Source organism: Prionailurus bengalensis, chromosome B1, assembly GCF_016509475.1.
Source record: "Prionailurus bengalensis isolate Pbe53 chromosome B1, Fcat_Pben_1.1_paternal_pri, whole genome shotgun sequence".
Lineage (NCBI taxonomy): Eukaryota > Metazoa > Chordata > Mammalia > Carnivora > Felidae > Prionailurus > Prionailurus bengalensis.
This window is the reverse complement of record NC_057344.1, coordinates 199,206,153-199,218,605: the sequence shown is the minus strand read 5'-3', so window position 1 is coordinate 199,218,605 and position 12,453 is coordinate 199,206,153. Positions and strand designations below refer to the sequence as shown.

The 12,453-nt window shown below is 47.2% G+C and overlaps 1 protein-coding gene across 1 annotated transcript in view; it reads right to left on the bottom strand.

The window, feature by feature from the left end:
* CLNK (cytokine dependent hematopoietic cell linker) overlaps positions 1–12,453 on the bottom strand; it is a 64,195-nt gene that overhangs the window by 28,224 nt on the left and 23,518 nt on the right. The window contains exons 5-8 of the mRNA XM_043556989.1: positions 11,939–11,964; positions 11,469–11,488; positions 10,339–10,449; positions 2,455–2,482 (exon numbers count right to left, since the gene is read on the bottom strand). Of these exons, the coding sequence (XP_043412924.1) occupies positions 2,455–2,482; positions 10,339–10,449; positions 11,469–11,488; positions 11,939–11,964 (185 nt within the window). The remainder of the gene's footprint in view (positions 1–2,454; positions 2,483–10,338; positions 10,450–11,468; positions 11,489–11,938; positions 11,965–12,453) is intronic.

Here is a 12,453-nt window from a genome sequence, read left to right as displayed (position 1 = left end):
AGTTTGGTGAATACTCACTTATTATATATGCATTTTTTATATATTACATATTTATATATATTGCAATATATATATGCATTGCAAGTATTTATGTAAACTATGAAATAGGATTATACTGTAAGTATATCTCCACGTTACATGGAAGTTCAGGCTAGAAACTGGGCTTATGATGTATCTACATGCAGGTGTGTGTGTGTGTGTGTGTGTGTGTGTGAGCTGACCTTGGATTCCAGGTCTTCTGACTCACATTGGCTTCACAGACAAGAAGCCTTTAGCAACGAATAGCTTAGAGAGGCCCCGAATGTCTTGTCTGAGACTAGGCAACAGACACACTCTTTTGCTTCGAAGACCTCGGGGTCCCCTTGGGTTCTGGAAAGAGGACATACTTTCACCATGGGCAGCAAATCGAGGCAAATCTCTAGGCTAAGTGAAAAGGGTAGTGAATCCATTCTAACGAGTGGTTTGAAAGTCTCCCACTGAGTCTTCCCCAGGACTTTGGACCTGGCAGCTCAAAGTGCTCGGAGGCTGTTGCTCCCAGGCCTGTCAAAGTTGCTGAGGGAGCAGAGCTGTAAACACGGCTCAGAAGCCATCCATCTGGGGCAGCAGGTGACTTTTAAAATTGAGATCCAGCCAACTTTTTGCTTGAGGGCTCTGGAGTTACAATCGGATGTAATTAGAAAAGTGGGGTAAAATCTCTAGTTTCTGTACTTTAACTTTTGTTGTTAGGAAATAAGCATATTAACTTAAAAAGTGATACCTCCTTATTTCCCTCCCTTCACCTGCCTTTCCTTCTTTCTTTCCTTCCTCCTCCTCCTCCTTTTTTTTTTTTTTTTAAACTACTTTAGCTAGGAGGTATGTCTGCATTTCCTAAGGCAGAGAGTCATAGTGTGGGGATTAGATCTGGACTTTCAGGGGCTGGTCCCGTCTTCTGCCTGCTGTGGGGTGGCTTTTGTGGTGGAGAAATGGTCTTGACCCTCAGCCCAGACAATGGGGACGTGTCTTGGCAAAAGATAAGGAGGAAGAATGTGTTTTTCCACTAGGCCTTATTGTTCTTTAGATGATATCCACTTCTAGAAGAATGCCAACCAAAGTTGCAAAGAAAATCAAACTATCCCGCATGACCCCCGCTGTCTAAAGCTGACCTCTCCACTTCCTCCTGGCTTGTTAGTGATTGGAAGGCCTATTGTCCTCGCAGGCTGACCAATGAGTTATGGACTCTAGGTCATTTTGGGTGGCAGCCATCGGCTACTTGCGATGCATGAAGTGGACCCACAGGAAGAAAGGGGTGGAGTCGGAGAGTGCCCAGGGGCAGAGTGCCATACCACCTGGGAAAATCCAACAGCTCCCAGAACAGGGGGAGCCGGATGGAGTCCTGATTGGAACGAGGGCTGTCTTTCTCTTTCAGCAGTTATGTGCTGTCTTTCTTGCCAGGATTATCTTACGGATGAGAGGCGGTAAGTGTCTTGGTGAGTGACAAGTGAGAAGTGTGACTTTTGATTCTAGCATTCTCATAAAGCCAAATAAGAAAAAACAGACGGACAGACAGAACCAAAGAAAGAAAATAAATTAACCTCTGCGGTCTAGATATAAGAGCATAGTCAAACACTAAGACAAGGACCATGTTCCTCAGGAAGCCAGTGAGAATGAGGTGAGACCACTGTGATTGCTGGACAGAGACTTCCCATCAGTCATGGCGGACCCATCCCTTGTTAGGGAACTTCCTTGTTGGGGGTTAGGGAAGTGAGTGTGGAGGGGCTCAAAGGCAGCTCCACGTTACCTGACTTTCATGCCATTTATCGAGCCTCTACTGTTCACCTGGTCATTTATGCCCTTGCTTTGACCTGCTTTAGCTTTTTGACAACTTTGCCAAGAAGGGTAACCATCTCTATTTTGTGGCTAAGAAAACAGAAAGAGGGGTGGGGTTGTGTGTGTGGGGGGGACTTGCCCAAGGCCACAAAAGTGGTATGTGGCACAGCCGTATTCAAACCCAGGTCTGTGTGGGTCTGTATCTCTCATATATATATATATATATATATATATATATATATATATTTTTTTTTTTTTTTTTTGGGGGGTACCAGGCCATCCTGTCTTTCCTGTGAAGAACAAATGGTGATGTATAGTACAATTTCCAACACCTTATTTCTATAAAGCTGGAGACTGGAAGCCTTTGATGGAGGCTTTATGTCTTCCATGGAAACTGGGATGCTCTTGTCTTCATGGTACCAGTGCAGTGAACACTGGTCTATTCAGGTAGCATAATAGGACCTTGGTCTCAGATCTGGATCTTAACTTGTTTTGTTTTAGTTTTCTCACCTTCAACGTAGGGATCATAATACATCTTGAGCATAGCTATTATGAAAATGAAGTGATAAAGTCTCCGAATCAAATAGTATCTTGCCCGTCACAGACGTTAAAGCACAGAAATTCCCTTTTTTGAGTCTCAGGACTTACCTCACGTAAGTCCTTTAAGCTTATCTGTCTGCAAGGAAGAGAAATACGGTGTTACATAAAATACAGTTCGTAATGGTCCAGATAAAATCATTCTGAGCCCTTAAAAACCTTTGACTGCACGTTCATTGCCAAATTAACAGCCCATGGTCCAGTGCGATATTCATCACTGTTCTGTAAAGCAACCGCCAGGTTATTTTTCTCATAATTTTCTAAGCAACAAAAGAAGTTACGAGGCAATATGAAAGGTGGTGACAGAAAGGACACCAATAAACAAGCTTCTTATTTTCGAAGAATTTAAATAATGTCCCCATTTCTCCTGACATTGGGTTTTTCGTGTCGAGTTTCATTAGCACAGTCAGACCTGCTATTATTACCTTGATTGCAAAGCTCTTAGCGTTTTGCTTTGAGGAAGCATCAAGAGTCTTATGTATGAAGTTAGGGTACAGAGGGATCCCAGGAAGCCACGTGTCAGAGAACGGATGCTTCTGGGAGAGGAGACCAAGAAAGGAAAACCATGGAATGAATGATGGGGCAAGAACTCCGCATGCAGTGTGCTAACATGGGCCATTTTTCCTTCAGAAGAACCAGCAAGCCTTTCATGGATGCTGACGATTACGCCAGTTCGCCCCCCTGAGCCTGGTTTTTCTCATCTGTGAAATGGCCACAAAAGCATTCATCTTAGAGGGTTATTGTAAGGATTGCTAGTGACAAGGATGACAATGTGAGGTGCTCACTGGGCACTGAGCTGTTCGGATGTGGCCAAAGTCACATAGAGGGGGGCAATGAAGGACACGGGTTGACAGGCATATTCTGTCTGCCAGGTCTGCCGGCAAGAGACTGGTCCTGAAGCAATGCCAGGAGGTTGGGGCGGCAACACCAGCCCCAGATGGACCCTGTTGATCTAGAGTGATAGTGATGAGCCCAGGAGCACATAGCACTCAGATCTGCATCCTGCTCTCAGACCGCCAAGCAGCAAGCAAGTGGACCGAGGGCCACATCTTGTAACCCGTTTCATCAGCCCCTTGGGGGTGATACATCTACATGCTACCTTGCGCCCCCCCCTTTTTAAAATTATTTATTTATTTTCAGAGAGAGAGAGAGTGTGGGCGCCAGCGAGCATGAGCAGGGGAGGGGCAGAGAGGGAGAGACAAGCAGGCTCCGTGCTGTTAGCAGAGCCCAACATGAGCCTTAATCTCATGAACTTTGAAATCATGACCTGAGCTGAGGTCAAGAGTCTGGCGCTTAACTCCCTGAGCCTCCCAGGTGCCCCCTACCTACCTCTTTTAATGGGGCAAGTGGGAAGCTAAAGAGATACGATCAGAAGTAATAAAGTAGAACAGACACACATAGTATTAATTATTTGGGTTAAACTGAGACTAATTTCTGACTTTGATGTTTAAGAGACTGTCATTTTAGCAATACTGACCTACTGGCCATGTGGCTTTGAAATGTGCAATTGATTTTAGACTTGTGATTTTAAGTTACAAAAACCAAGCTGTGTTCGACTCCATTTATAAAGAGTTTTAACTGTTGAAGAGCCCTTGAATTTTTCTAGATTTATAGATTTACCTTATTAGATTTATAAAAGTTGTTAAAGAAAGTGTCGCTCGTTAGGGTTTAAAGTTAGATGGATAAAGGTATTTCAAATATTTAAGGAAATTTAACTGAGTTTGTAGATAAGTCTTATTGTCTAAGATTCCTTAACCTATTGACTGTGTCCTTCAGTTTAGATAAAATTGCTCAGTTTATAAATATAACAATATACTCTATAGATGGAAATTTGAGGCTTTAGGAAAGCTAGGTTTTGGAACTGGTAATATTAAAAAATGGATTTTTGAGTGAGAGAGAGAGAGAGAGAGAGAGACAGAGTGTGAGCAGGAGAGGGGCAGAGAGAGAGAGGGAGACACAGAATCGGAAGCAGACTCCAGGCTCCGAGCTGTCAGCACAGAGCCCGAGGCGGGGCCCGAACTCAAGAACTGTGAGTTCATGATCTGAGCTGAACTTGGACGCTTAACTGCCTGAGCCACCCAGGTGCCTCCCGCCCCAAAACGGTTTTTAAGTGAAGAACCCAGGTAATTTTAGGCGTCTTTTCAGTGCACAACAAAGTCTTTGGGCATAGAAATGTCTATGTTGAGAACATTCCCCAAGTTATTTGTCCCCTTTACCCGTAAAATGAAAGCATCGGGCTTTGGGTGATGGCAGTGGGGGTCTCCTAAATGAGACTTACGAAGACAGAGAGAGATCTACACAGTCACAAAATGAAGAGCAGGGCGGGGACTTGGCCCCCTCCCCACGCACCACCCTGCCTCTCCCAGGCATCTTTCGGCTCCTGTAATTTCTGCTGTGTTCTGTTTTGGAGACAGCCAACAAAACGTGGCCAGCAACTGCATGGCATGAATAAGCATCCCCACATCTTTTCCTGTGCACAACAGGTGCTCAGTGTGCACTTGAAGATAATGAATTTTACGTTAAAAATAGCTCTGGGACACCTGGGTCGCTCAGTCAGTGAAGCTCCCACTTCAGCTCAGGTCATGATCTCACAGTTCATGAGTTCGAGCTCTGCATCGGGCTCTCTGCTGTCAGCGTGGAGCCCGCTTCAGATTCTCTGTCCCCCTCTCTCTGTCTCTCCCCCAACTGTGCTCTCTCTGTCTCTCAAAAATAAGTAAAACATAAAAAATTTATAAAAATAGCCCTTCATGAGCCTCCCTTAGATTTCGCTTAGTTTTAAATAAACCGGATTTGAATCCTCATTCTGCCATCTATGAGCTCCGTTACCCTCAGCAAGTGAAGCCCCTTCTCTGAAGCTTGGTTTTCCCACCTGTATAATGGGTAACCCCCGACAGAAATGGGGTGGGTTGATTAAAGTTCTCATGAAACAATACCTGTGAAAGCTATTTGGAAGAAAATAACACCCTCGATCTGCGGGACACCTTTAACAGCCACTTTCTTTGAAATTAAACTTTCCCTCGGAGATAATGGTAGGTCTCATGCACGTGTAGGAAATGCTACAGAGAGATCCCGTATGCACGTCACCCCATTTCCCCCAATGGCAACATCTTGCGGAATATGATAATAATTTACATCCGCACTCTAAAATCAATAGTTCCCACCCAGAAGTCCCTGCTCCCATGCAAATTTGTGTATCTTTGCAATCCGTGCTTCCTCTCTCTTACAGGACTATGTTTTCTCTGTATCGCTACAGATTTTTTTTTTTCCCTTTCACTTCCCAACTCATCAGCAGGTATATCTGCGCCCCTGAGACTGCTTGAACTGATGTGGCACCAGCTTTGCTGGCTGCAAAGGGAAAACTGTAGTCAGGCAGACAGGTGTTCGGTTGGTTAAGTAGCAGGTACCTTATTTAAAGTACATTTTGGCCGAACCCTGCACCGTGGGGTTGGAGTTTGCTAGATGCAGGGAGACGTCGCGGTTCGTGACCTCTCTGCCCTTCTGTGTCCTCATCAGTAAACCGGGGGTTGGGATATTGCTTTCTGCTCAGTTTGGCTGTGGGACTAAATGACATAAAGCATCTGAAAGACTCCAGAGTGTAACAGGAGCTCAGCAAATGTCTTCCTGTTCCGATGACTCAGGACGCTTTTACTTGGTGCCCGCGTCATGGTATTAACATTACAATGGATACATCATTGGAAAGTTATTCCCTTACTAATCTCTTTCTTACTGTGTCAGAGAGAGAGAGTCTCAACGTAGCAGTGGTTATTTTTATCCAAATATTGCTTTGCATTTTAGTTCCCTTCCTTTTAGGAGAGAGAAAATTCTGCGGGTCTGAAACTGCGGTGCAGTTACTTATGGTAATGATGTTTCCCTTTTGAAAAAATTTTTTTAATGTTTATTTTTGACAGAGAGAGGGAGAGACAGAGCATGAGCAGGGGAGGGGCAGAGGGAGACATGGAATCTGAAGCAGGTTCCAGGCTCTGAGCTGTCAGCACAGAGCCCGACGCGGGGCTCAAACCCACGGACCAAGAGATCATGACCTGAGCCAAAGTCTGGACGCTTAACCGACTGAGCCACCCGGGCGCCCCCATCAATGAAGGATTTAAATGGCATTCTCCTGAACTGGAATGCTTTGATTCAATGATCGTTTTTGTGAACCCAAGACTTAGCTTTAAGATAGAGAATGGCCAAGCCGGTGGAGACACCTGGCTGTTGTAGCAACAGCTGGACCCACGTTCACCATTGGGAGAGGGGGGCCGATGGCGACAGGCTGCAGGTGTCAGCTGCGTTCAGGGGCTGCAGTGGACTGCCACACGTACGTCACAGCCTCCCTTCACAGAGGACCGTCTACCTCCCAAGCCTACAGGGCAGCTGACGGGAAGGGAGCGGACACTATTTTTCCTTGGCTGAAGCAGCTCAGCTCTCTAATGTCCCTTCTGTTTTCAGAGAAGGGGAAACTAGCAACAGCCTCACGTGGTTGTTTGCAGGCAACGTCTGGGTCCTTAGTAATGGTCGTCTGACTCCCAATAGGGGGCCCGACTCAAAATGAATTTGGAAGCTCTGCTTCTATGGCACAACTCTTTCTTATTCCTGGTGGCATTCTCAATGTGTGGCACAGGCCCTGCATGGTGTTGACCCCTCAACTGTCCTACACCAACCCTATCACGTTGACCGAGTGACCTAACTTCTGTGTATCTTAGTGACCTTACGTGCCCAGTGGGTAGGGAAGTGGTTTTTACCCGGCACCTGCCACGAACCAGCCACCGAGCCTTAGAAAATCCATACTTTATAGGGCTGCTGGAGGGATCCGGTGAGATGTTATACGGAATGTAACGATTCTCTGGAGGGGTTTACGGTGAAGAGACCCAGCCAGGTTCCCGTCACTTGCAAAAATGATTAAACAAATTTAACCGTAACTGCGGAAACCCCAGAGACACAAAAACCAAACTTGTAAAGATTTCAGAGCCACTGAGGCGGCTGGAGTGATGAGGGACTCGTCTGTGGATCAAGGGAGGTGCCATTTAAGGCACTAGGAGCCTGGGCGTGTGTAGGTAAGGCCTAAGGGCCTGCAAAGTGGCAAAGGGCCTGCTTTAGTGGCAGATATATTCCTAGAACCTGGTTCCCCCTGGGTCCTTAGCCACAGGCTGTGCCTGTGTCTCACCTCTCAGAGCAATTAATTAAAGCTGATGCTGGGGAACAATACTTTTTAAAAAGGTCTCCTAATTATTTTCATGTAAAGCCAGGATAAGAAACATTGCGCTAGAATGTATAGCCTATTTCAAGAGAAAAATAGGGTTGTGGGTGCCTAATTCTGTTGGGTACAGATGGGACACGATGTTTAGGCGTTTTTCTTTCCTTCCTGTGCTGTGACACATATTATCCTAGGCGCTCGAGAGAAATCTCATACCTCCTCCCCTCCACTCTGTCACATGGGGACGCTCATGTTGCTTGCACCAAGAGGGGAACTCAGAACTATTTAAGAGCTTTAGGCGGCTATACAGCCAGAAGTGGCTCAGCTGGGACCCAAACCTCGTTCTTGCTGCGTGAAGAAACAGAAGAAAGATCAAATCCTCTTTTTCTCCACACCGAACAACCTCATCGCCTCTGCTATTTCATTCATCCTATTTTCTATCTCTTTACTTCTCTGCGTTTTGACCAGTTCCTAGACCCATTAGCCCATTTGCTCAGGAGTTTCAGGGATGATACACTTTACGTTCCCGAGTCTGATGATGCCACTTCCTGGGGTTGATAGCATGTTGCCTTCCTGTCTCTCGTGCTTTGAAAATAGATACCAAAACAGAGCAAATGTGGGGACTCCCAGCCTGGCTAGGACCCTCTGGAAACCGCAGAAGGAAATACATGTTTATCAAACACGTACTATGTGCCCAGCCCTGTGCTAGAAACTATACACTCCAACCTTTTGGGGGTGCGTTACCCCCTGCCCCCAACCTTTTGGGGGTGGAACAGACTTGTATCCAAATAATTATATGGTGTGGCGAGGGCACAGTAGGACACGGCTCAAGGTAACAAGAGTGCAGTAGATGTTGGTCACAAATATGTCCTGGGCGGGCACAGTTGAGCGCTTGGCATGAATCGTGTAATTCTCATGTTGGCCCACGATGTGGGTGGTCGGGGCTACTGTTATTCTCACTTGACCGCCGAGAACCGCTGGGGCTGGGGGAAGGTTAGTGTGTGCCTTAAAGCAGTTTTTCCCGACCTTTGCACTCTTTTTTTTTTTTTTTAATTTTTTTTTTTTAATTTTTTTTTCAACGTTTATTTATTTTTGGGACAGAGAGAGACAGAGCATGAACGGGGGAGAGGCAGAGAGAGAGAGGGAGACACAGAATCGGAAACAGGCTCCAGGCTCCGAGCCATCAGCCCAGAGCCTGACGCGGGGCTCGAACTCACGGACCGCGAGATCGTGACCTGGCTGAAGTCGGATGCTTAACCGACTGTTCCACCCAGGTGCCCCATCAACCTTTGCACTCTTGACTTTTCAAGGGTTATTATTCTTTGTTGGGGGTGGGGGGCTGTCCTGTACACCGTGGGGTGTTTAGAGGCCTCCCTGGCCTCTACCCACCAGATGCCAGGAGCATCCCCACTGCCCAACTCGTCACAACAAAATAATGTCTCTGGACATTGTTGGTTCCCCTGGGGGCAAAGTCACCTCCGGTTGAGAACCATTGCCCCAAATCTGCCAGTGCAGGAGAAGGAGAGCCAGAATTTCCACTGGGCAGTTGGAATGGACTCCTGAGAGCTTGTGGCCCTGCCCATGCTGCTAGGCAGGTAGAGAAGCCCACAGAGGGAGGGGAACTTGCACGGGGGAAGGAGGAAGGGAATGGAGAACGGATGGTCTCAGGAGGCTGCAAAGGATGATCAGATGAAGAGACGTTCACCAGAAAACTGAGGCGGAAATGGGCATTTTAGGTTCTTGAATGTTCCGCATCAGAACCAGTGACGACTGGGTTTTCCAGAGAAGCTCAAAATGTGCCTGATATTTTGAATTTCTGTATCTATGAAGATTCAACTGACTGAAGCCGCGGGCCCCAACCTGCTGATTCAAGCTTGCAGTAAGGAAGCATCGTTCATTCCATGTAGGAACAAGAGAAAAATGCTAATCTCTGTTCTGTCCTCTAAAACAAGGCAGTTTTGGAAATTCCAAGTCTCTTGGGGGGGAAAAAAGAAGTCCATTCACAGTTGCTAGCATTTCGTGATTGTCGCTGGCTGTCAAAGGTCCCGCACATTTGGGAGGGGGGCTCTGTCGTCAGCTGATAGTACCAGAGAGGTGGCTTTTTAATTATTTGTCCTAACGGCAATAATGTTTTTGACAAGTGGGTTATATTCCTTCCGCCTCGGTGGAGAGAAGCTGGGGGCCGGTATTGGTCTGCAGAGAGTCTGAACCCCTTTTTGGATTTTACATAAAAAGTCCTGATTCTGTTCTGGCACTTAACACTTTCTTTAACGACTAGTTCAGGTCTCAAGTGAGCCTTTGGGGCAAGAACTCATTTTCTTACAAAGAAGATGTGTTTTCTAGGGGCGCCTGGGTGGCGCAGTCGGTTAAGCGTCCGACTTCAGCCAGGTCACGATCTCGTAGTCCGTGAGTTCGAGCCCCGCGTCAGGCTCTGGGCTGATGGCTCAGAGCCTGGAGCCTGTTTCTGATTCTGTGTCTCCCTCTCTCTCTGCCCCTCCCCCGTTCATGCTCTGTCTCTCTCTGTCCCAAAAATAAATAAATGTTGAAAAAAAAAAAAAAAAGAAGATGTGTTTTCTGTTATAGAATCGGACCGCAGGCTTCTAAGACTCTTTCCCCTCAAGGCATCTTTGGCAACTCACAGGAGCAGGGAGCCTGTTGGCAGGGGTGGCTGGTTGTCCTTGTCGCCCTCCCCTGCCCCCCAGCCTCCCTGGGCATTTCACCAGCAACAACCTCAAACCTGTCACCTGGGTTCTCTCTGGACGTTGGGAAAGGCGAGCCTCTGAGGGAGGGGTGACCAGCTGCTCTCTGGCTGGGGCGGCAGGGGCTGGTACTTCTTCGGAAGAATGCCAGGTGGCCTGAGGGAAGAGTCACAGTGAGAACGTGATCAGGTTTGTTGCACAGGTGGCTCTCCAGACAGCCCTGCCCTCCGTGTCCCCAGCTTTGGCCCAGAGGTCAGTTGTGGGGTGCCCCGATCCATTTCGGGGAGCCCCGGTTGTCAGAAAACTGTAGTCATTCTCCTAATGAGCCTAGATCCCCTTCCCTGCTGTGTGCTCGTCAGTCTGGTTCTGTTTCCCAGAGGGTGGGATGGAACCTTCTGCAGGGTGTCATCGGTTTCTCAATACGCCGAGTTCTAGGGAGGCTGGAAGACGTGAGCTCTGGAAACTCCCCAAAGAAACAGGAACATGCCTGAAGGTCAGCGAACGGCTCACTCACTCACTTATAAAGCGTACCGGGCGCTGTTGGCAGAGGCTGGAGATACAGACAGCAGAGACCCAGTCCTTGGCTCAAGTCACGTCCCGCTAGTGTGGCAGAGGGAGAAGCCACGAGAGGTGACCAGCAAGCGGTGGTACGCTCTGTGTCCTCCTGGGGCCCACGGGGGACAGCAGAGCGGCGGACTCACCCAGAGTCTGAGAAGTCGAGGCTGTTGTTCTCGCCTTCATGGGTATGTGTAATAAAACGATAGCTGTATTTCTGTCTATACGAACTGCACGTACATGCCCAAATATGTACCACACCTTGTAAGTTCCGGGAACGCATTTCCTAGTGTAAGTACCATCTGGGGGATTTCTGTGCTGAAAGGAGGGAGAAGCGGGAGAGCGGAGAGCAGTGGGTGGGTTCGCCAAGAACTGACGTGTGTCCGGATACGGAACAGAGGGCTGGGAGTGAGCGGACGGTTAAGCGGATGTGTGAAGGCTCATTCAGACCAGCTCAAATTCATTTTTCCAAGCCAACTTGGTTGTGCTTTTCTTTTCTTTTCTTTTCTTTTCTTTTTCTTTTTCTTTTCTTTTTTTTTTTAAAGTCTAGAGCTTTTCAAATTCTGGAACTAATCACTTAAGTGTCTAGCAAAATAAAATGTCTATGTCAGGTGTCTTACCGAGGAGGTGGGAAAGGAGTCTGCAAAGGAAAGAGAATCAGAAATTAAATTTATTGTTCGTTGAGCAGAACTAATGGTTAACGATTCGGGGGGTTTACAAACAGAAGTTAAAAATCCCAGCCAAACTTCTGGGTTATATTTTTCAAGTGATAGCTAAGCCTTTACGTTGTCCACCTTCGTATGCTTCTAAAATACAGAGTGGGTGGGGCGCCTGGGTGGCGCAGTCGGTTAAGCGTCTGACTTCAGCCAGGTCACGATCTCGCGGTCTGGGAGTTCGAGCCCCGCGTCAGGCTCTGAGCTGATGGCTCGGAGCCTGGAGCCTGTTTCCGATTCTGTGTCTCCCTCTCTCTCTGCCCCTCCCCTGTTCGTGCTCTGTCTCTCTCTGTCCCCAAAATAAATAAAAACGTTGAAAAGAAAAAAAATTTAAAATACAGAGTGGGTGACAAACATGTTTTCACGATGTCGCTTACCTTGCTTTCCTTTGCGGGTCTGTCTCCTAAAACAGAAGAGGAAGAGCAGTGAGTTTATGGAAATGCTGTCAAGCTTGTTTTACGTATGTTTAAGTGGAAATCATTCTCATTGGAATCGGCACTCCTCATCAGAGAAATACAAATCAAAGCCGCACTGAGATACCACCTCACACCCGGTCAGAGTGACTCAAATGAACAAATCAGGAGACTATAGATGCTGGAGAGGATGTGGAGAAATGGGAACCCTCATGCACTGTTGGTGGGAATGCAAACTGGTGCAGCCTCTCTGGAAAACAGTGTGGAGGTTCCTCAAAAAATTAAAAGTAGACCTACCCTATGACCCAGCGATAGCACTGCTAGGAATTTACCCAAGGGATACAGGAGTGCTGATGCAGAGGGGCACTTGTACCCCAACGTTTATAGCAGCACTTTCAACAATAGCCAAATTATGGAAAGAGCCTAAATGTCCATCAGGTGATGAATGGACAAAGAAATTGTGGTTTATATACACAATG